The 23,629-nt window shown below is 37.3% G+C and overlaps 3 protein-coding genes across 10 annotated transcripts in view; 1 reads left to right on the plus strand and 2 right to left on the minus strand.

Annotated features, from left to right (window-relative positions):
* Positions 1–10,779, minus strand: part of frmd5b (FERM domain containing 5b) — a 51,253-nt gene extending 40,474 nt beyond the window's left edge. The window contains exon 1 of the mRNA XM_066648370.1: positions 10,567–10,779. Within this exon, the coding sequence (XP_066504467.1) occupies positions 10,567–10,671 (105 nt within the window). The 5' untranslated portion in view covers positions 10,672–10,779. The remainder of the gene's footprint in view (positions 1–10,566) is intronic.
* Positions 2,529–23,629, plus strand: part of si:ch211-107o10.3 (uncharacterized protein LOC407663 homolog) — a 38,903-nt gene continuing 17,802 nt past the window's right edge. The window contains exons 1-3 of one of the 8 annotated variants that reach the window (XM_066648373.1): positions 20,943–21,009; positions 21,449–21,565; positions 22,414–22,554. In XM_066648373.1, coding sequence (XP_066504470.1) covers positions 21,487–21,565; positions 22,414–22,554 — 220 coding nt within the window. In that variant the 5' untranslated portion in view covers positions 20,943–21,009; positions 21,449–21,486. Of the gene's footprint in view, positions 2,666–12,358; positions 12,427–20,942; positions 21,040–21,448; positions 21,566–21,750; positions 22,555–23,629 lie in introns of those variants that run through there. The other 7 variants (XM_066648372.1, XM_066648374.1, XM_066648375.1 and 4 more) reach the window with 7 other exon arrangements.
* Positions 14,797–19,712, minus strand: tmed3 (transmembrane p24 trafficking protein 3). Its single transcript, XM_066647803.1, has 3 exons — positions 19,414–19,712; positions 16,187–16,432; positions 14,797–15,776 (listed from the first exon to the last, which is right to left on the minus strand). Exons 1-3 carry the CDS (start codon positions 19,555–19,557, stop codon positions 15,543–15,545), a joined length of 624 nt encoding a protein of 207 aa, XP_066503900.1. The 5' UTR covers positions 19,558–19,712; the 3' UTR covers positions 14,797–15,542.

The raw sequence follows: 23,629 nt of genomic DNA on the forward strand, positions 1-23,629 counted from the left end.
TCTGGGGTATTGCATCTTCCTCTTCACAATACCTCATAGATTTTATATGGGGTTATGGTCAGGCGAGTTTGCTGGCCAATTAAGAACAGGGATACCATGGTCCTTAAACCAGGTAATAGGTTTGGCACTGTGTGCAGGTGCCAAGTCCTGTTGGAAAATGAATTCTACAGCTCCATTAAGTTGGTCAGCAGCAGGAAGCGTGAAGTGCTCTAAAACTTCCTGGTAGATGGCTACTTTGACCTTGGACCTCAGAAAACACAGTGGACCAACACCAGCAGATGACATGGCACCCCAAACCATCACTGACTGTGAAAACATTACACTTTTTACCTTTAGTCCAGTCTTTGTGAATCTCCCCCACATTTTTGAATGGGTTTTGTTTCACAATCCTCTCCAGGGTGCGGTTATCCCTATTGCTTGTACACTTTTTTCTACCACATCTTTTTCTTTCCCTTACCTCTCTATCAATGTGCTTTCACACAGCTCTGTGAAAGGCCAGCCTCTTTAGCAATGACCTTTGTCTTGCCCTGTTGTGTAAGGTGTCAATGGTCGTCTTTTGGATAACTGTCCAGTCAGCAGTCTTCCCCATGATTGTGAAGCCTACAGAACTAGACTGAGAGACCAATTTAAGGGCTTTGCAGGTATTTTGAGTTAAATAGCTGATTAGAGTGTGGCACCAGGTGTCTTCAATATTGAACCTTTTCATTCATTCATTCATTCATTATCTGTAACCGCTTATCCAGTTCAGGGTCGCGGTGGGTCCAGAGCCTACCTGGAATCATTGGGCACAAGGCGGGAATACACCCTGGAGGGGGCGCCAGTCCTTCACAGGGCAACACACACACACACACACACACCAACCAACGTGTGTTTTTGGACTGTGGGAGGAAACTGGAGCACCCGGAGGAAACCCACGCGGACACGGGGAGAACACATCAACTCCTCACAGAAAGTCAACCCGAGCGGGAATCCAACCCACAACCTCCAGGCCCCTGGAGCTGTGTGACTGCGACACTACCTGCTGCGCCACCATGCCGCCCTGAACCTTTTCACAAAATTCTAATTTTCTAAGATACTGAATTTGGGGTTTTCATTAGTTGTCAGTTATAATCATCAAATTAAAAGAAATAAACACTTGAAATATATCAGTCTGTGTGTAATGAATGAGTATAATATACAACTTCCCTTTTTGAATTGATTTACTGAAATAAATCAACTTTTCCATGATATTCTAATTTTATGACCCGCACCTATAAATGCCAATCCACTGTTGGTGCTGTTTCTTTGCATACAGTGAAAGTTTATTTTAATAAACTACAAAGTGGGCCAGTTTAGTCCCAATAAGTATTAAAACAAAACACTTACAAGGATATTTACTCCATAAAGTATACTTGGGAAATATATTTAAAATGTACTTAAGTTTACCTAATAAAAATTATTTTAAGTATACTTTTTAGTAAGGGTAAGCTAAAAGTCTATAACTATACATAATGGCCTCACAATGCATGAAAATCTGTGTGTATGTGTGTGTGTGTGTGTGTGTGTGTGTACCAGGAATACATCATATTGTGGGGACCAAAACCTGTTTACATATTTACATTGCGGGGACTATTCTTTGTGGAGACCACAAGCTCATGCCCACCAAATTGAATTTTTAATTTTGAAGGTGAAATTTTGGTATTGCAAGGTGTTGACATACTGCAGTGCACTGTTGCCTACTCACATTGCTCAAAGTTAGGTGAGTGTTATATCATGTCATAACTGCTTGTCATAACTCCTGAGTTGACACTGAGTTGGGGTAGACATACTGTAATACATTGTAATGATCTGCCTTGTAGCTTGCTTGGGTCACTTGCAGTCTAGGCACAGTGTGAGTGTTGCACTAATTGCAAACAATGTGAGGAATTAAAAACTTAAAATGAATGGAAGTCAATGTATGTCCCCTCTGTGTATATGTGTGTGTGCCTCCACTTTGATCAGAGCAAGAGCCTGATGATGGAATCAGTCTGTTGCTATGGAGACCACAGCATCACCTAGAATTACAAGGGCAATGGAATGTCATATTTGAATAATGGTATACCCCAAGTGAGTGTGTCTCAATATCTATAAGCTGCCTTGCTCACAATTGCCTACACAGGCTTCTGTGTAACTTCATGTCAAGTATTATTATGTTTATTAAGGCACCATTTACTATTGTGGGGAAATGCTGGTCTCTCATTTAAGAGCTCTGCATCTATTAAAGTGGAACAGCATGTTTGAGGAAAAAATGACTGTTGTTTGCATGTGGCTAAAGTTGAAGTGTTCTGTACGTTTTTATTCAATGTTTAAGCTACCACAAAACTCATTTGTTACTCAGGTTGATCAGTTACATAGCACTTTCATTCTGTGTTTACTTTCTTGCAGTTAGTGTTCTCCTGGATTTATACACAGTTCCATCTACAGCAAGAATAATTCAATATTACCCACCTGTGGAGCAGGACGAGAGAAACATCCAGTTCATGCAAATATCTCAGTTTATGCTTTTCAACATTTGGAGGTGTATTTGTTGTCTAAAAACTAGATGCCAATTTGAGCAGAGATAGGAATCGTAGCATAATGACACTGGGGCTTCGTAAACATCTTAGACTGGTTTTGAGCACACAAACAGACTCGAGAGCAGCAAATGGTAAGGAAACATCATCAGACATGTATAAAAATGTCACTTTAACTGTTTAATTGTTGCACTTTATTAGTTAACAGTTAAATTGAAGCTAAAAGGATAGCTATTTGTAGAAGCAGTAGCCTGGACTGGTAGAGCTAACTAGCATGCTAATATACATTTGATGTTCAGAAAACATTAAAATAATCAAACATAAATAAAGTAAACAACAACAATAGCCAACAGATTGTACCAAATTATGCCTAGATGCAGTCAATTCACCAGACAAAGTAACAACATGTTTTGGGTTACTGCCACCCACACTGACATATGACAAACATATTAAACACAACTAAAATTTATACACAAGGTTTTTGGTAGTAATATCCAAGCATGTTTTACTGAAATCATTCTAATATGGGTGGCACGGTGACACAACAATTGTGTTGTGCCAGCTCCAGAGTCTTGGGATTGTGGTTTCAATCTCCAACTTGGGTCACTCTCCATTAGGAGTTTGGTGTGTTCTTTGCATGTCTGCGTGAGTTTCTTTTGGGTGCTATGGTTTCCTCACACAGTCCAAAATCACAGGTTGGGAGGTGGAATGGCTGAATAAAATTGCCTACATGTGTGGAAGTTTGTTTGATGGTGGGGGTATGAGGTAACCTGCGGTGGACTGGCATCATGTCCAGGGTGTGTTCCTGCCTAGCGCCCAATGATTCAGGGTAGGCTCTGGACCCACCGCGACCTTGAACAGGATGAAACGGTTACCAAAATGTAATGGATGAATGATCTAGTGTGACTTTTTCTTTTCTGATTTTTTTTTTACAGAATATATAATACATAATACAAAAGTTGGGGTATTTTTGTAAAATTCAAAAACATCAAGAATCTATGATTGGTAAATTCTGTTGTATCTAAAAACCCTTATATAGCTGAAAAGGAAAAACATCCAGTGATTTGGGCTGACCAACTGTTGTGGGTATTTTGAAAGCAGAATAAATTTTTTGAAAAGTATGCCTGAAAAAACCACAACAAAAACGACATAGATAGATAAACAGGTGAATGTTTCCCACAATTTTTTTCAAGTTTTGTAAGTGGAATTTTGGCTCTTAATTGCTTAATACTAGACATTGTTTGTGTTTCTCTTCATGATGCATCACCTTACAGGAGAAACATGGATCTGGACTGCAAGCAGGTATAATGTAACTGACAATATAAGTACCCTGCACATTAATTATCAATAGTTTTAAATGTTGAAATTAATATTACATAAGTTATGCTACATAAGAAGATGTAAGACCCCAGGACACACACCTGAGTAAAAGTATGGATGTTTGAAATCTGTTGCACACAATGCCATTTCTTAAAGCATTTGACATGGAAATGGAACAGATTACTGAAGGTAAGAAAATCATTTTTTAAACTCATTATTTTCTGTAATTTTTTAATCTACACCATGAAAATAAAAGCCCAACAGTGACTAATTCTGGGCATTGCAAGTACTGTTTCTGTTATTTTTTTATTATTATTATTAATGGGTACCATGCATTTAAAAAGTTGTTTGAGTTAAAATGAGCAGTAGATTTCACCAGTTGCTGTAGGAGAGCCAGCCCTGTACCATGGAAGGCAAAATATTGGTGGGGTCATTGTATGTTTTTTTTTTGTTTGTTTTAATTGTTTTACTAAAAATGTATTTCAAGGGTGATTGTAGCTATTACTGACTATTTTGGAACAAGATATAAGTTAAATTCTACTGTAATGCCTAGGAAACAACTTATCAGTAGGTGTCTTATTTATTAACCTAGAATATTGATTTTCTAATCAAATGTGCATTCTAGTCGTAATCATAAATCTTTTATCAAGTAGTCAAACATCAGACCACTTGTTATACACCTTTCTACAATGCAATTTGACAGAATATTGAGTATCTAAACTGTAAACAAATGTGTTGCTTTATTACTTAAAATGAATTTATTTTAATTAATTTACTGTTAATTCCTCATCTTGTTCAGAGTTGAGTTTTGGTCCGGACTGCACAGGGAGCCAGTCTATTGAAGGGCATCACACAGTCTCACACACACACACACACACACACGTGGTTCAGCAGCAAAAAAAACTTGGTATCATAATTGACCCGGATTTATCATTTGATCAACACACAGGCAGTATCACTAGGATTGCTTTTTTACATCTTCACAACATTGCCAAAATAAGAAATGCCTTATCCCTGCAAGATGCAGAAACATTAGTACATTTTATTCCTTCAAAGCTTGATTAGGATGCACTAGCAGGACTTCAACTATTTCAAAAGGCTGGGTCCTCACCAAAACTAGAAAATTCTATTATATCAGTCCAGTTCTACCATCACTGCATTGGCTGCCTGTTAAATTCCGTATAGATTACAAAATTCTATCATTGACGTATAAAGCTCTACATGAGCTCGCTTCGGAATACCTGCAAGACCTTATTTTGTACTATTATAAGCCACCGTGATTACTCAGATCACAGAGTACTGGCTTTTTAATGGTTCCCAGAATTCAGAAGGCTTCTGTTGGGGGAAAGAGACTTTTCTTATAAAGCCCCCCAACTCTGGAATGATCTTACAGAAAATGTTCAAGATTCAGATACAGTCGAAATCTAGGCTGAAAACTTATTTGTTCAGTTTAGTTTTGGTAGTTATTGTTCCCCCTTAGATAAAGGTGGCAGATCCAGGTGGTCCATGGACAAAAGTAAACTGAGACGCTGGTGCTGTCATCCCACACGATCACTCAGGTTTGTGGACGGTGGAGCAAAGGGATGCCAGTGTTTCAGGATGCTCCTGTGTCTGTGTGTCCTTCTGGTTCTCTCGTTTTAGTTAAGCTGTTATAGTCAGATCTGTCTGAGTCATTAGCCCCACTATGGAAATGTACACATTCTCTGTTTTGCATACACCCAGTCAGAACAAAACTAATTCCGTCCCGCTACCTTTTCCCGGGAAGACGACTGCCCACCTGTCTGGCTGGACTCTGACTGGATGACTGTCGAGTTCTCCTGCTACCAGCATCAGACTAGCTGCCCATGCTCTAGCTACCACCACTTACCTTGTAATAGCTGCCCACCCTTCATTGAAATTTTAATGGATTCCTTACTATTGCTTCTAAGAATACTATTAATAAAAATAATAATAATAATAATAATAATATTATTGTCATCATCATTGCTTACATTATATATACTATGATTGTATCAGTACACATGAGCTAACAGCAAGCCTATGTAATGTATAGGATCCTTTTATTTTTGTCAATAATTTGTTGGTAGATCAGGGGACCAGGGAAGGATAGCCCCCCTCACACACACACACACACACACACACAAACACACACACACAGAGAAAGAAAGAAAAAAGGAAGCACAGGTTCTCACCTCCTCAAATTTGAATATTTGTATGGTTTTACATCAGAAATAATAATGTGTGACTTATGCTTTTCCCAAATACTGAACCCTGATTACACATTGTCAGGTAAAAAAATTGCAAGGCAGGTGGAACTCAGTGTAAGATGATCTGTACCTGATACGGTACTTTGCTGACATAACATGTTTTGAGACTCTTCTGAACTGTAAAATATAATTTAAACACCAAAATGCACCATAACAAATCCAATTTCTTGGTTTTGCATGAAAACCATTATTACAGTGTGAGAAATCATAAAGATGTTTGAACATGTATATTTTGTCCCCCACCCCTACCTGTATTATTACTGTTATGATGGATTTGTTTATTTGAAATAAAACAAAAGCAATTTTCATTGCAATGAAATCATGGACAATTAATATCCCATGTAGGTGTACACAATGAAGTGGCTGCTGAACGTAGAGCTTTTTCCAGATTCTCAGAATCTTTTAATGATCATTTGAATTGTAGTGTATTGTAGTGTACCCAAATTGTTTACTATTTTAAGTGGAGAAAGTTTATCCTTTAGTTATTTAATCTGTCAGCACATAATTACATTCTGTTTTATTTACATTCTGCACAGTGTCCCAAATATTGGAAATGGGAATGTAGGTACATGTAATATACAAGTTTACTGCATCTTTTTTTTCATTGTTTGTAAAGTGTCCTTGGATTATGATAGGTGCTATATAAGCATAACTTATTCTTATTCTTCTTTTTATTATTATTATTATAAGTCAGTTTATTGCACAGCAGTTGCAGTGCCATAAGATCTTAGTGTACACTTGAATTTTCCAGTTGTATTACTTATTATTATTGTCCACCTGAGAATCAAGACAACCATGGCTGAAGAGCATGTATCCTCAAGTCCTTGTGCACCTTTTTCCATGGAGCATTTTCATGGAGCAGATTGTTATGGGAATGTATAGGATTCATAAGGAGGGTGCAGAGATTGAAGATAAGCCAGAGGACATGACTCTCTTTGTCATCATTGAAGGTGTGGAGTACTGTATTTCCTATTACAGCTTAAAGGACCATCTTAGCTTGCTTTGCAGAAAGGTTAGTCCATGCTATTGAGTGTCTTACCATCCATCTCATCATTCCTTTCAATTGCTTACACATTTGGATTTTTAAGGTGTTTTAAAACTCTTAAATAAGTATTCCTTTTAAGCTTATGTGGTAGGAAAAGTTACAAAGGTAAGATGTTATATGTAGATGTAAAATGTAAAATGATTATGTTATATTCTATAAAGTGCACATTATGTTTCTCACACAGTAAGCCTTTTGACTTGATATTGGTTACTGATAAGATTCTTAATTAGACTTAGGTTTGTTAAACTAACAGAAAGAAATATGTTTAGTGAAGATCAAATAAACTGAATAGACACATTGTATGTTTTATACATTTTGTGTTCAGTCAAAAATTGTAATTTATGTTGAAATAACTAATTCTATATATGCCGATTCTACACAATTCATTTAGATGTGTTACATAATTAAACAAAGTTATTCCAACTGTGAACTAGCCTTAAATCTACTGACCAGAAACCTTTGTTTGATGACTCAATAATAACATCAATTTAAACGACAAAGACTGGATCAAACTATTTGCTAGCTTGTTTGATTGAGGCTTGTTTTCATGGGAACGATTTGGCACAAAAACAAAACCGAAAAAAAAAAACAGTTTACAAACATCCATTTATTCACATAAGTGTGTTTGTGTGTGTTTCCTGAGGTTCCATGTGAGACACTTCTGGTGGCAAAACAGAATATCAACCCATTCATTCAAACTTTTTTTTGATGTAATATTAACTATTTATTTAGATCTTTAAAACTATTGCCAGTGGGTAGACTTATACAACATCAGAGGGCTGGGGCTAACAGGAAAATAGTCACTACTAGTATTTTTAAGGGAGCGACTTACAGGGGGCTTACAGAGAAAAGAAAAGAAAAAAGTTCACTGGCTGAGAAAGCAAAAAAAAAAAATATATATATATATATATGCACACTTGGCTAAAGGAGTTGATGATTGGTTAAAATTGGTTACTTGCCAAATGTAGTAGGGCACAATTTGATCAATCCATTTGACCTGTCATATCAAAGATTATAGCAGGTCAAATGGATTGATCAAATTGTGTCCTGCTATTGTGGGTATTCATTCATTCATTCATTATCTGTAACCGCTTATCCAATTCAGGGTCACGGTGGGTCCAGAGCCTACCTGGAATCATTGGGCGCAAGGCAGGAATACACCCCGGAGGGGGCGCCAGTCCTTCACAGGGCAACACAGACACACACACATTCACTCTCACAGTCACACCTACGGACACTTTTTTGAGTCACCAATTCACCTACCAACGTGTGTTTTTGGACTGTGGGAGGAAACCGGAGCACCCGGAGGAAACCCACGCGGACACAGGGAGAACACACCAACTCCTCACAGACAGTCACCCGGAGCAGGAATCGAACCCACAACCTCCAGGCCCCTGGAGCTGTGTGACTGCGACACTACCTGCTGCTATTGTGGGTATTGTCTTACTGAAATAACCATGGACTTCCCAGGAAAAGGGAAAAGAGGATTGTGGGGGATGTTGAGCCTAAGATTTGGATTCCAAATAAAATCAGATCTATAGGAGTCAAAACATAAAAATGCCCTTCTTACCTCTAATTTAAAATATTGCAAAATATTTCCCATATTCATGCCTGGAAAAAAGTTATAATAAAATTTCAAAATGGCCTCAACTAGACCATATCTTTTTTCAGCTAATATCTTATAGGATTTGTAGAAATCAAAAGAGAGTTTAATATTTCATTTTGATATGGCGGTGGTGGTTTATTTATTGTTTTGTGTTTTTAATATCAGCTTTCACATTTGTCTTCACTCAGAAATACAGGCGTTTTACCTGAGTGGGTAGTGCTGAAGGCTGAGTAATTGCATTAGTTCAGATGTATTACTACTGTCTTGAACTCAAATTAGATTTCATTCAAATTAGACTCAATTCAGAGTCAGTAGCGATTGAAAGACTTCTGATGTGCTGTACTGGTTTCCCCTCCAACTGACACTTTATAATCTCCACTTAGCTTTTTATTCTTATTTTGCTCTTAATGTTTCGTGTATATATTGCAGGCAATATATACCCCAAAATAAGTTGATTATATTTACTCAACATATGGGAAAAATATGTATTTTTTGTTTACCTTTATGAAATATAAGTTCCAGAACATGTCAAATTTCACTGTTTTAAATACATTTTTATTTTTTTAATAAATAAATAAACCCCCCCAAAAAAAAACACTCTTCTGGAAATGAGATTTGTATGACTTTGTCAGGCCCAGCATCTCAAAACTAAAAAACATCAATAAGGTGTATATACAGTGAATTGGGCTGTTAAAAAAGGCTGTAAATTTGAGCAAGTTTTACTTCTGGAGGATATCTCTCACAACTACACAGACCTAAAGAGGCTAGTGTGCTACAAATTTCTCAGTGAATATATTAGAGAAATAAAAATAATGACATTCCTTCTAACATTCCCAGGAACAGGAATGGTTTTAATCTCCAGGTGAAATCCATAACAATACAAGTGCAGATTTTTGTAAAGATCTTCATAAAGAATCTTAAGTGAAAGCTCCCATTTAAGCAGTGTTTTATGAAATGCTACATCTATTTAATTTATTTTATTTTATTTATATATTTATTTGTTTGCGAGAGGGAATAATTTCCAGTTTGACAGAAGAATGGCTGTACCAGAATACTATAGGCATTTCAACAATTTATAAATTGTCAGCACTGAGTTTTCTTAAATTATTTCTATTCAAATTTTGAGAACTGACAAACATACACATTAGGGGTGGTCTTGAAGTAAATTATACACATGAAGTGCTTATAGAAATATATTGGAGTTATTTGTTTTTATGTAGACTAAGAAAAGTCTGGCTAAATTAAAGTCTGTCTGCTGGAAGAATGCCAAATAAAAGAGTAATGAGACTGAAATAATAATGAGAGCTTCTCTGTGCAAATAGCACAGAGTAAAGCAGAGGACCCTGAGATTAAATAAGGCTATCCTATCTTGTGTGTAATGTAGGAGACAGAATATAGTCTATGTTTACATTTAAACGTGGCTGGACCAGGCCTGTAGTGGAATGCTGGCATAAAACCTAGCGTTTTAAAAACTACAGTTTCCATATCCATATAATGCACACACACATACACAGACACGGCAGAGAGAGAGGGGGGTGAGAGAAAGAGAGAGAAAGAGAGAGAGAGAGAGATGCATACATATGTATGTACATATATTATTTAACCCTCAACATCTAAACGGTATCTTAACGGTTCCAAAAACGCAGTGCAGGAAATACGCAAGATGATTAGTCGTGTGGCGAATAATATAATCACAAGCAGTTTTCCCATTCACTCTCAGCAACAGCAGCAACAAAGCTGCATGGGAGACACGTTAAAAATATGCCAAAATACATATATAAAAAAATGAAATCTGACCTGAACCGTGCAGGTGTATTCGGAATCGTCCAGTAGCCGCACAGTGCAGGTGATTTCCCGCTCCACACCACGCACACCGCCGCTCACCAGCCGACCCAACATCATCTTTACCCGGCTACGAAACTCAGCATCACACCGGGCACAACAGGCGCTACATCTCTCTCTCTGTGTCTCTCTATTTTCAGTTTTACCTCACACACACACGCACACACACACACAGTGCACCCTATTCATATTTATTCATTTCTTATCTGTGGCTAAAGCTCAAATATTCCTCGGCTGTGTATGGTGGCCCAGAGTGTCAAAAAAAAAAAGTAAAAAAAATAAATGAAAGTAATGACACAAAACCTGAGAAAACCAACGCACTGAAAAACCACAAAACACATTACGGACAAGGAAACACATTGTATATTTACAAACGTGCCAAATATGCAATAGCTGATACAAAACTTCTGTAACACTTTAATGTCTCTCAATAATCCTCAGTGGCCTACATACACAAAATATACTGACTCATATTCCATTTCCTTAAAGGAGCACTACTTAACATTTTTACCTTAGTATTACACCTTCAAAATCATTGCAGCGTTTCACTGATTTGTAATAGGGAGAAAAGAGCATTTGTTGTTGCAGAAACTGCACTGTGTAACATTTGGAAGGGTAGGAAACCACTCCCTCCTCCATCCGCCTCCCCACTGATATCAGTACAGTGTTGTAATAGTGAATTACACTAGAGGGAGCCCCAGGAACAAACAAACAAAAATACTCATTTAGTTTTCATTTAAAACAAAGGCAATTGCACTTTTTCTTCACACTTTGGCAATAGGCCATTCTGATTCAGTAAAGGGTTGGAAAGATACATTAACACACACTTTATTTCAAGGGAAGAAGTCCAAAATATATTTCAAAATGTTGTCATCACCATTGCAAAAGAGGCATGTTTGGTAGTGGTCCTACAGTAGCTCTACAATTATTTAAACAAGTGACCGTGCATGTTACAATGTTACATTAAATCTTACATTAAAGAAATGCAAAGTTTGAGAAGCATGGGCAGTTTTACAGTTCCTGGTAACTACTTCAGCCTTTCTAGACTTCTTCTGCCAGCAACACTCTCTCTTGCTCTGTTTTTGTAAATATAGTATGTATTGGTAATTCTATTATTTATTATTATTATTATTATTATTATTATTATTATTATTATTAATTTATATCATACCCTTGAATTTGTAGCATGTGTTTTCATTGTGAGTAATGATTTTTGTGACCACACTTGACTTTCCTTGACTTCTGTGTCTTTTTTTTTCCCTATTTACTATTATGTTTACATAATTACTATTATATATTTTATAAGAAGGGAGTAAACAGTTCATCTATAGTTATGTGGTTTGTTACAGTTGTGGCACTGAGTCTCGTAATGCTGCAAAGCTGGTATTTCATGATCAGATCCACTGAAGTGTCAATTTTTTTTCACCTTTCAAAAAACACTCAAGTTGCTTATTGATGGCTCAGCAGACTTTATGGACATTAACCTAAAATCCTTTAGGATAAGCATCATTAGACAATAAGGACACACGATGTTATTGATGAAAAAGACAATAGCACCACTTTTTTGACATGGCCCCTAAATGAGAGTATGTGACAAATAGTGGCATTTGATTGTGCCTGCCTGCTTAAAGGCTATGTTCATGATTTTAATTTAAAAAATCAGAACCCTAGAATCCTAGTGTCAGTAAATGGTTAAAAAAAAAGGGTCTCCATTCAGAATGCTAGGCTTTCTCTATCTTCTCACAGCAGAGGAATGGCATGTGGAGGTGCTTAGACAACAAAGAGACCTTCAAATGTGGAAAATCATGAACCAAGGTGAGGATACTGCATTATTTCTGCTCCTTAGGTGGGTAATATTGACTTATTTTTGCTGTTCCAATGGATCTGACTCTAAATTTGGGAGATGGTTAACTGCATGAAAATAAACACAGATCAAAAGTGATTTAAAAATTAATCAACTCGATTAACAAATAAGTTTCTGTGGTAATTCAAACAGTGAATAAATACTTACAAACAACAGAATTTTTTTTTTCCTTAAACATACTGTTCCATCTTAAAATACACTCTTAAAATTTTTAATATGCTGTAGTAGTTTAAAAGTGTATAAACCAAGCAGTTCAGTGGAATTCTGTGACGCTGCTTTGTGACATCAGTTGTGAAAAGCACTCTACAATAAATTTGATTTGATTTGATGATTCAGGACAGTAACAGGGCATAACTGGGATTAGTCATGTATGCATTAATACATACATTTCTATATAAAGTCTGTTTGATTAAACAGTGTAGGGTTAAATACTTTATGTAATGTCCAGTCACAACCTCATTTATAATACTGAGCAATCACACTCACACTCTGATGTTCTGGCTTCTTTGATTTCACTTTACTTGTAATATTAAACAGAAAATCTGTGTAGATTAATTAGTCAGAAAGGCATTCACAGGAAGATTTGTTCAGTATATTTGTGTCGCTATAGGGTCAGACCCGATAAAGTTCAGCTTTGTAAAACTGGCCTATAGAGTAGAAAAAAAAGTCACAGGAATGCCTCTACAAATAAAAGATTAGGAAAATATATCTCAACATCAAACGTGTTTTTCATCAAACGTGTTCAAAGTGCACACATCAAGAAAGGCCTTAGGGCTCAGAGCAAGAGTTAGGATAGGGCGAATATGAGAGTTACAAACCAGTTCCATGAGGTGTGCAGAGGACTGCAGTTTTTGAAGTTGATGTGTTGTAAACAGGAATTACAGAAAAGCGTCCTTCATTCAAGTATCTGAGCGGCTATGTATAATGGCAACAGGAAACATGATGGCATGAAATGGCAGTTCTTGTAGGGCATTTTCTGTATGCACTAGTTAGTACAAAAAAAACCTGGTCAGGGCAAAGGCTACTAGTGAATCATAAAAAAGGGTCATGGTGCCCAAGGCTCACTGAGGCATGTGGGTTTGCATAGCAGACTGGTTAGAGTGCTTATGCTGATCCCTGTCCATCACGTAAAGTCCCTACACTGGGCCCAGAACCATAAGGCAATGGAAATTGTGGCTTAGTCCCATATGTTTGTATCATGTAAATTGTCAGGTGTGTGCGCATCACTCATCTAGAGATAGTCCCCCACAACTAAGTACAATTTAGTATCTGTGGAAAAAAATTATTCCAGTCCAGAAGTCTCACCTTACAATTTAAAGGACTTAAAGGATCTGCTGCTAACATATTGGCACAATATACTATAGGACACCTTCAGTAGCTTGTGAAGGCCATGCCTAAATTAGGTCAGAGCTGTTTTGGTGACACTATGGGGATCTACACGTGTGGTTTTTAATATTATGGATGATCAGTGAATATTAATTTTAAACTGACTGATCACTTACACAGGCCAGTCATAATATTATGACCACCTTCTTGTTTCTACACCCACTGTTCATTCTCTCAGCTCCACTGATCATATAGGAGCACTTTGTAGTTCTGCAATTACCGTCTGTAGTCCATTTGTTGTGCTGAATACATTGTTAGCCATCTTTCACCGTTCTTCAGTGCTCAGGACCCCTCAGCACAGAGCAGGTATGATTTGGGTGATGGGGCATTTTCAGTGCAGCAGTGACACTGACATGGTTTTGATGTGTTAGTGTCTGTTGTGCTGGTGGATCAGAAGTTGTTGCTGAAGTATTTAAAGTCCTCAGTATTCCTGCTGGATTGAGAATAGTCCATCAATCAAAAAGATCCAACCAATAGCTTCTGGGGTCCACTGATGAAGGACTAGAGCATTAGAGCTGCGTCTAACTCTATATCTACAATGTGGACCAACATGTGTCTAACAGATTGGACAGTGAATGAACAGTTTTTTAAACCTCCAGCAGCACCACCAAAATCATACATGGTCTGTGTGGCACTGACCATTCAATCATGGTCACTGAAGCACAAGCAGGTGGACCACAGTCTGTAATTGTAGAAGTACACAGTGCTCCTATATGGTCGGTGGAACTGAGAGAATGGACAGTGAATGTAAAAATACGAAGGTGGTTATAAGATTGATGTGTGTATATTAGAACAATGCAACAGAGTTTATTTCTGTTTGTCTCCTCCTCCAGATTAATTCTTATGTATAAACCCAGTATCTTTGAACCATCTGCTGCTTCCATTCTTCCAGTCTAATATTATGTCACAAAAGCCATAAACTCATGAAACTGGTACTTCTGTTTTATCAGTAAACATAATAGTCAGGCAGCAACAATGAGAATTCCATACATCATCATTTGACCATCAAAATAGTATTTAAAAACAACTGTCTGATCTAATGTTTTAGATTCAAAAGGATCCACTGTTTTTAACAGTTATTATAGGATTGCAAGTAACAAAAAAAAATCATAGAAAGTTAAAGGTTCACCAACCCAATATCAATAATATCAATATCAAAACTACATAATATTGATATAGTAATGTAATCTTTGGTCTTACAGTGTATAGCATTAAGGATTTTCAAATTTCAAAAATGCATGGTAAATATTCCAACCTACACACAAATACACACAATTTAAAGAGTTTGATTTAAACAGTGTTTCACATCAAAGCTAAATCCTCTGAAAAATCTTACTGTACCCAAATATATTTTTACAGTGACATTATTCATTCAACTGTCATTCACAGACAAGCTTGTCGACAACCTGCATGTTGACCAAAATGGTAGAGTAATTGCTACTACCATTGTGTATAAAACATGAACTTAACAAAGGAAGAAAAAAATTACATTTCAGTGAACGTTTATGTAACAACTCAAATTTTATGGCCTGTTTGAGAAATTTTGGCATAGTCAAAAAAGTTTTGTTTCCAGCATCAATAATTTGGAGTATTGTAAACAAACAGAGACAGCTTCTATTAAAAAGGGGAAATACTTAGAAAAAAGTGGTTGTTTTTAATGTATTGTGGCAGTGGGGAGAGTCTATGTGCTGGTGTTTACATTTGTTCTTTTGTCATTGAAGAAGCTCTTAAGCATGAGAACTTGGCCGATGCTGACCACAAATAGGATCATGGCTTCTCCGATAGACCAGTAGGACACACGCTCGTTTAGGTCCTCTGCTCTAATGCGATCCTGAGCTTCTCGAAGACGATACCATGTCTGAGATTCAGACACAACCTTTAAAATCTCGTGGATGGACAAACAGGCAGACTCCATCTGTGAAACAAAGTCACAAAAAAAAAAAAAGCTTTGTAGAGACATTCAATCTTTCTGATTGATTATTCATTAGAATTGTATCAGATTTGATCAACTATTTATGGGTGATTTTAACCTATGACCTACTTAAATTCCTATTACTTATACCGTAAAATATTTTTGGTCTTGGTAAGTGAACCTGTTTTATGTGTAGTTATATGTTATTATTAAGTAAAATGTCAGGAAAAGTTATCTAAGCCTACGGACATACATTTTCTCATTTTAAGATACTTAGACAAAACAAGCAAATTGTATATATTATTGCCAAGATAAATTATTCTCCAGCAGTAGCAATGGCTGAAATAATATATAAAAAAATAATAATAATAATAAAAAAATTAAAACAATAAAAAATTTGGTGCAATTCCCACCTGTGTAAGTGCTGTGGCTCTGTTCGTATCAGGAAATAAAGGAATCTCTTCTCCAGCTCTGAAGTCTATATACACAATTTTGTGAGAAAAGGTGGAGAACTCATTGCTAAAGCAGACACTGTAAACACCCTTGAGAGTTGTTGTGTGGGTGAAACTGTCGTACTGTTTCTTCCTCTCTGCATAGAGATTATTATTATTTGGGTCCATCACAAAACAGTCAACATCATAGTTGCCTCCAGCAATCACCTGCAACACAGAACATTATATAATAAAAATAACATGATATTTTTCCAAAAGACATCTGTAAAGAAAAGACCACACACATTTCTTGTGCACAAATGTGAAATACATAATTTTTAAGCTCCAAATCACATTAGATAAAGAATCAAACTGCTTTGAGGTCCATAAATATACCAATTTATTTTCCATAATGTTGGTCCCCCACATGGGTTTGGCCACACTTAAAAATATACTGAGCTCAGAATCTCTGATACATTAGCTTCATGTTTATATATATATATATATATATAGCAGTAAACAAACACCTCCACAAGCAACAGAACTTTGTGTGATGAACAGACTGATATTACACTTGTGGGTAAAGGATTTTCATTTCAATTAAAGTCAAGCATTCAGATTGGAAACTTGGAAAAACAAGCATGTACCAACAGCGGCTCCAAGTGGTATTTCCATCTGGAAACCAAAAGACACATATCCTGCATTGGTCAAATCTAAATGCATACAATCCTGCTTTATTCAAGTCTAAATGTGCATGACCCTGCTTAAATTTTTATCTATATTTAATTTCTATTAATTGAGTATGTGGGCGGCACGGTGGTGCAGCAGGTAGTGTCACAGTCACACAGCTCCAGGGACCTGGAGGTTGTGGGTTCAAGTCCTGCTCAGGGTGACCGTGTGGGTCTTCCCCGGGTGCTCTGGTTTCCTGCTCAGGATCACTGTCTCTGAGGAGTTTGGTGTGTTCTCCCTGTGTCGGAGTGGGCTTCTTCCGGGTGCTCCGGTTTCCTCCCGCGGTGCAAAAAACACATGTTGCTAGGTAGATTGGTGACTCAAAAGTGTTTGTTGGTGTGAGTGAATATGTGAGTGTGTGTGTTGCCCTGTGAAGCGGTTTCAGACAATGAATGAATGAATAATGAAACATGTTCTTAAGCAAATGTACACTAATACACCAAGTGACTCATCCTGAAGAGGAAGACTAATTATGAAATAGATTTTATCCACCAATATCATTATAAGCCAAATGATTAAATCGAGGCTCTCACTTGCATTGCCTCAGTATTAAGACACAGCCTAAGAGTTTCGGAAAACGAATGCTTCCTCTAGGTTCAGTAACCAACCTAAACACTAGCTCCTTCTCATAAGGGCAGAGCTACAAATTGGCCATATGAACCAAGCGCAAAAGCTCTATAAAGCTCTCCAAGTCTATTCTAAAACAAAACAAGGACCCAGATGGACAGTGATCCCTGCTGGACAGTGCCACCCTTAAGTGGATAAGCGGTTACAAACAATGAATGAAGTTATTATCAACTTCATGCAATAGAATGTCACTAGAACACCTTTAAATGGGAATGGAAAATCCAAATAGGAAGCTAACATAAGCCTCGTTAATATTCTTTACCCACACACTGGAGCCAGCAGCTCAAAGAAGGTGAAGATCAGAAAATCAGAAAAGGGAAATAAGATCCGCAAACATAAAATCTGCAACTGAAAAATATAAGACCACAAATATCAAAATCTACATGAAAGTGCATTTTAATCTATTTTTTAAAAATCCAGAATCAATATTTAAGTTCAGCTGAAAAACAAACTTTTCTCATGTCATTTTTTAATATTAAAACTTGAATTTTCTGTAGTTATTATTATCATCATTTTTCATCATCATTTTCTTCTCCGCTTCTCCATTTCAGGGTCGCGGTAAGTTGTTGTTATTATTATTATTATTATTATTATTATTATTATTATTATTATTATTATTATTATTATTATTATTATTATTAATTTAAAAAAAAATGTATCCCAAATTGGGGGCGGCACAGTAGCGCAGCAGGTAGTGTCGCAGTCACACAGCTCCAGGGACCTGGAGGTTGTGGGTTCGTATCCCGCTCCGGGTGACTGTCTGTGAGGAGTTGGTGTGTTCTCCCCGTGTCCACGTGGGTTTCCTCCAGGTGCTCTGGTTTCCTCCCACAGTCCAAAAACACACGTTGGTAGGTGGATTGGCGACTCAAAAAGTGTCCGTAGGTGTGAGTGTGTGTGTTGCCCTGTGAAGGACTGGCGCCCCCTCCAGGGTGTATTCCCGCCTTGAGCCCAATGATTCCAGGTAGGCTCTGGACCCACCGTGACCCTGAACTGGCACTTTGTAGTTCTGGAATTACAGACTTTAGTCCACCTGTTTTTCTGCATGCATTCTTATCCCTGTTTCAGCCTGCTCAGGCAGGACGCCCACAGAGCAGGTATGGTTTCGGTGGTGGATCATTCTCAGTACTGCAGGTAGTGGTGTGTTAATGTGTGTTTTGCTGCTACAAGTGGATCAGAAACAGCAGTGCTGCTAGAGTTTTTAAAGTCCTCAGTGCCAATGTCCATCAACCAGAAATATCAAACCAACAGCGTCCTTTGGGCAGCATCCTTTGTCTTATGATGAAAGACCAACACATTACAGAATGACCAACGCAAATTGTACAGGCAAACAATTGAACTACTCTACAGGCAACAGTTGAATTCTGACTTTACATCTACAAGGTTGACCAATGAAGTATAAAGTCTAATAGTGTGAACACAGGGTTTAAAATACTTGAGCTGTATCTAATCCATCATACACTATATATACAATAACACACATATCAGCATTACTTAAATGTCAGTGCAGGGCAGAATAACCAGAATGATCCACCATCCAAATCATATCTGCTTTGTGGTGGTCCTGTGGGGGTACTGACCTTCGAATAGCAGGGTGAAATGGCGATATAAACACGTAACCTATAGCTACAGTTTGTAACTGTTGAACTTCTAAGTACTCCTGTATGAAGCTGGTAAAATGGCCAATGTGTTTAAATACAGTGTAGGTGTTAAATATATAAGCAAATGTAATATACACAGGAAACGTTTTAAATAAAAAAAACGACAAAAACAACACATTCATTGAAAAGAAATGTTAAAAAAAATTATAAACACTGTAATCAAATAAACCAATAAAGTAGTATAAAGACCCTTACTTGAAAATCAATATCAAACTTGACTCCTTCTTCTAAATCCTCGTAAAAACACTGTTTCTCGTTATCAGGTAACTCAAATGTGAGTTCTGTGCCACTGCTTAGAGCTGTATACAGCAGCACCATAAATAATTCAACACGACACATTGTGATTCAAACACGCAAAAGAAAATTGCGGACTTATATAAATAAAATAAAAATTGATTGTCCTACACTCCCTAAAGAGTGGTGCAAGGCACACCGATGAAAACACTCAAAACTGACGTGGCATGAGGATAGAGAGACTTCCGGAATCTCATTGGTAGCTTTTTTTTCACAAGCGTTCGATTCATTTCACCGAATCGGTTCCTTCGAACTGTTCGTTCTTCTCTAGTGTCCGTCATTAGTGTGCTAGATTCAAACGAGTACACTTTTCAGAATACGAATTTCAGCCATAAAAACACATAAACCGGTGATCTGGCTATACTAGTACTTTTTATTTGTGTTTTTAGTTAGCCAATTTGGTAATTATTCAATGACTCATTTCAGAGCAGTGCATTTCAGTTAAAATTATTATTACACCATATATTCACATTCTATATCATGTTGGTCAGACAACAAACAACATCTGTCCATTCTGATTGGTCATCGTTTGTATGTCGATAAACCACATAACCATCTCCTTCTATGCTCACTATCCATTCTCTCGGCTTCACTGATAATCCAGGGGCATTTTGTAGTCCATTTGTTGCTCTGCATTCACCTCTAGGTATGAGTTTTGATAGCGCATCATTCTCAGTCCGCGACCCTGAAATGGGTTAACCGGAAAACATGATGATGATAATCCCGCGACCCTAAATTGGACAAGCGGTTACAGATAATGGATGGATGGATGATGATGATAATGATGATGATGATAAGTCTCAGTGCCGCACTGACACCAATGTCGTGCTAGCCCAGTAAACAAGGAACGTCCTGGACGTTCAAAATAGGTCTAAAAGTAGTCTGTCCGTCAAGGACATATTTTAAACGTCAATGGACGTCCAAATTCAATCTTATTAAGTTAGTTAAGTGGTGACCAATCGATAACGTCAGTGGACGTCCAAAATGCGTTTTGTACAAGTAATTTATTTCGGGACCAATTAATAACGTCAATGGACGTCCAAAATACGTCTAATATAGTCTTTTCAATGTCTGTGTTTGGACGTCTTTTCAACTTTCATTTTCAACCTTAAGAGAACGTTGATTAGACGGCAGTCATTACGTTATTTCAACGTTGAATTAACGGCTAAATGTTTACTGGGAGGTAAATAGTGCATTAAGTAGGGAGTACTAAGTAAATTGGCATGAATCATGAACTTCACGACTCTAGGTTATACCAGAAGAGAGACCCACCCCAAGAGTAGACGATCTATTATATGAAAGAATATAATAAAACATATTATATAATGTAACTAATATAATCTCCTATTAGAGAACGCGTTGCCACTGGGTGTCTGTGGCTACTAGAACCTACCCCACAAATTTGCCACTAAGCTTTTATTTTGACGTGTCTAAGGGAAAGCTGAACATGAGTGTTCTGTCCAGTTGTGCTTCGTTGTTGAAATGTGCTGCCATAGTGTACGTACAGTTGCTTAAATAAAACAGTGGGTAAGATATTCTGATAAGTTAAATGTAGTGTATGTGAAAATGCTGCCTAAATAAAAAGGAGAAATGCATAGCTTATATCCTTATATTAAAGAAATTATACGATAAATACGGTGATAAGAAATGATTTTATAGTTTTTTACATTTAATTCGTCGTGTAGAGTTTTGTAACACTCAAGCAAATAACAGTAAACTTATAAGATTGCGCAATGCACCGGACAGTTATCAATTATTTTTAAACACATTTATCACGTAAAACAAAAAACATTTAAAAAGTAGTTCTGGGTTTGCGCAGAGCTGCAAAATGTGACACTGATAGGTAGCACAACTTGTCAGAGAACCGGCCATTGAGTTTTTGTGTAAGTTTAAGCTTGTTAACGAGGTTATTAACGCATAGTTTTTAAATCGACAGTACAAATACCTTTGAAGTATAAAAAAGAGGACACAACAATGTTGAAGGACAACATGAAAACCCTACAGCAGTTTGTGGAAGAACACCCTGTCGGTTTCATAGTTCCCTGTGTGGCAGGTAAAGTGTTCATATGAAGTTATTCTAATGTCATATTCCACATATTTTCACCTGTTTGCTTTATCCGTATCTGAAAGTTACATTTAAATGTTTTTAAATATTTAAAGGTTATTCGATAAAAGATAGCAAACAATTATAGAAAGTAACAGTTTATCTTATTTACATGTTATTGTATAAATTCAATCTAAATTGAGATGGAGTCAAATTGATATGTAGTCCATGTAACATCCAATAACTGCATTAAAACTATTCATTGTGTCACTGTTGGAAAAGGTTTGGTGTGTTCTCTCTATGTCTGTGTGGGTTACCACTGGGCCCTCAGGTTGCATCCTACAGACCAAAAACACATGTTGGTATGTGGACTGGCTATTAAAAGGGTTCATTGTTGTGTGAGTGTGTGATTCCCTGTGAGGTACTGGCTCCCCATCCAGGGTGTATTCCTGTCTTGTGTTCAGTAATTCCAGGTAGGCTCTTTACCCACTATGATCCTGAACAGTATAAAGCTGTTACAGCAAATGAACTGGTAAAAACAAAAGAATATGAAATTAATGTGTGCATCCAGTATGCTTTTCACATTCTGAATCATGGTCTATAGACTTTTGTCAATTTGTCAAATTGTCACAATTTGAGGCAGATGGGGCCTGCTACTGTTGTTATTTTAAATTAAAAGCCCTCTGAGGTTTGTGATTGTGATTCCATATAAATGTCATACAATTCTGAAGCAAAAATATTTGGAGCGGTGGGTTGGCACTGCACTATATATGTAGTTAAAACATCACAGGATCATATGTCTCGGGGCAATTTAACAGTGGTACTGAATACTATATATGTTCCTTTTCTGTCTGTAGTGGTGGGAATATTGGTTTTGCGTAGATGGAAGGCTGGCGGAGTTTGTCATAGCACAACCCATCTGGATGGAAAAACTGTGCTGATTACAGGTGCCAACACAGGGATTGGAAAAGAAACAGCTTTGGACATGGCCAAAAGAGGTGGGTCTACAACTAAATGGTTAATGCATTTAAAACTGTATTATCAAATTTTACTGCAAAGACTAACACTTGAATTTATCATTTGAAGTTTCAGTCGTTAACAGCAATTAAATTAAAATAGCTTGTTGTCTATACATGCCACCTAAATAGGGGTGTTATGTTCCTGTCTAAGGGTAAAAATTAGATAGTACAGTGGGAGTGTACAAGAAAACCACACAAAGTTTTGTTTAGTTTAAAGTTTATTTATAATTATTTACAAGTATTTATATAGAGCAAGCCATCTAATCAGGGGTAAGCTAGGAAAAAAATAACAAACCAAACCCATTCTAACTCCACCCCAAAAAACTAGCTAGCATAAACAAACCACAAATCCAACAAAAGAGAGGCAACTAACCTAACTCCCTAACTTTAAAAGTATATACCGCAAAGAAAATGGAACTTATATATATTGAAAATTGAATATATATATATATATATATATATATTTTTTTTTTTTTAAACTAGAAGTACAGCTTCTAGTTTTCAGGCAAATTCATGTGCATTGCACTTGTAGCTCACTAATTAATATTTCCTTTCACTCCTCACTCTGCTCTCTCCATCTCACTCCTCACTTTTATTTCTCCCTCTTTAGCTTATTTAAAATAAAATGAAATTCATAATCCCTCCTTGGATCACCACCTTAACGTGGTGGAGGGGTTTGCGTGCCTGCATGAGCCTAGGAGCTATGTTGTCAGGGGCAATAGGTAGGGTCTCCCAAGGCAAATTGGTCCTAGGTGATGGGCCAGACAAAGAGTGATCCATAAAGACAAGGATGAAGTTAAGAACATGGATACAGCCTCCCTTGCCAGGAGTAGGGTTACCGGGGCCTTGCCCTGGAGCCAGGCCTGAGGGAGGGGCTCCTTGGCGAGCTCCTGGTGGCCGGACTTTCACCCATGGGGTCCGGCCGGGCTTAGCCTGAAGGAGTTACATGGGTCCACTCTGCATTGTGGATCGGGTAGCAGCCGGGGTCGGGGGCCCTGGCATTCTGACCCTTGGTTACTTAAACTGGCTTTTGGAACGTGGTACGTAACCTCTC

Source organism: Hoplias malabaricus, chromosome 16 (assembly GCF_029633855.1).
Source record: "Hoplias malabaricus isolate fHopMal1 chromosome 16, fHopMal1.hap1, whole genome shotgun sequence".
Taxonomy (NCBI): domain Eukaryota; kingdom Metazoa; phylum Chordata; class Actinopteri; order Characiformes; family Erythrinidae; genus Hoplias; species Hoplias malabaricus.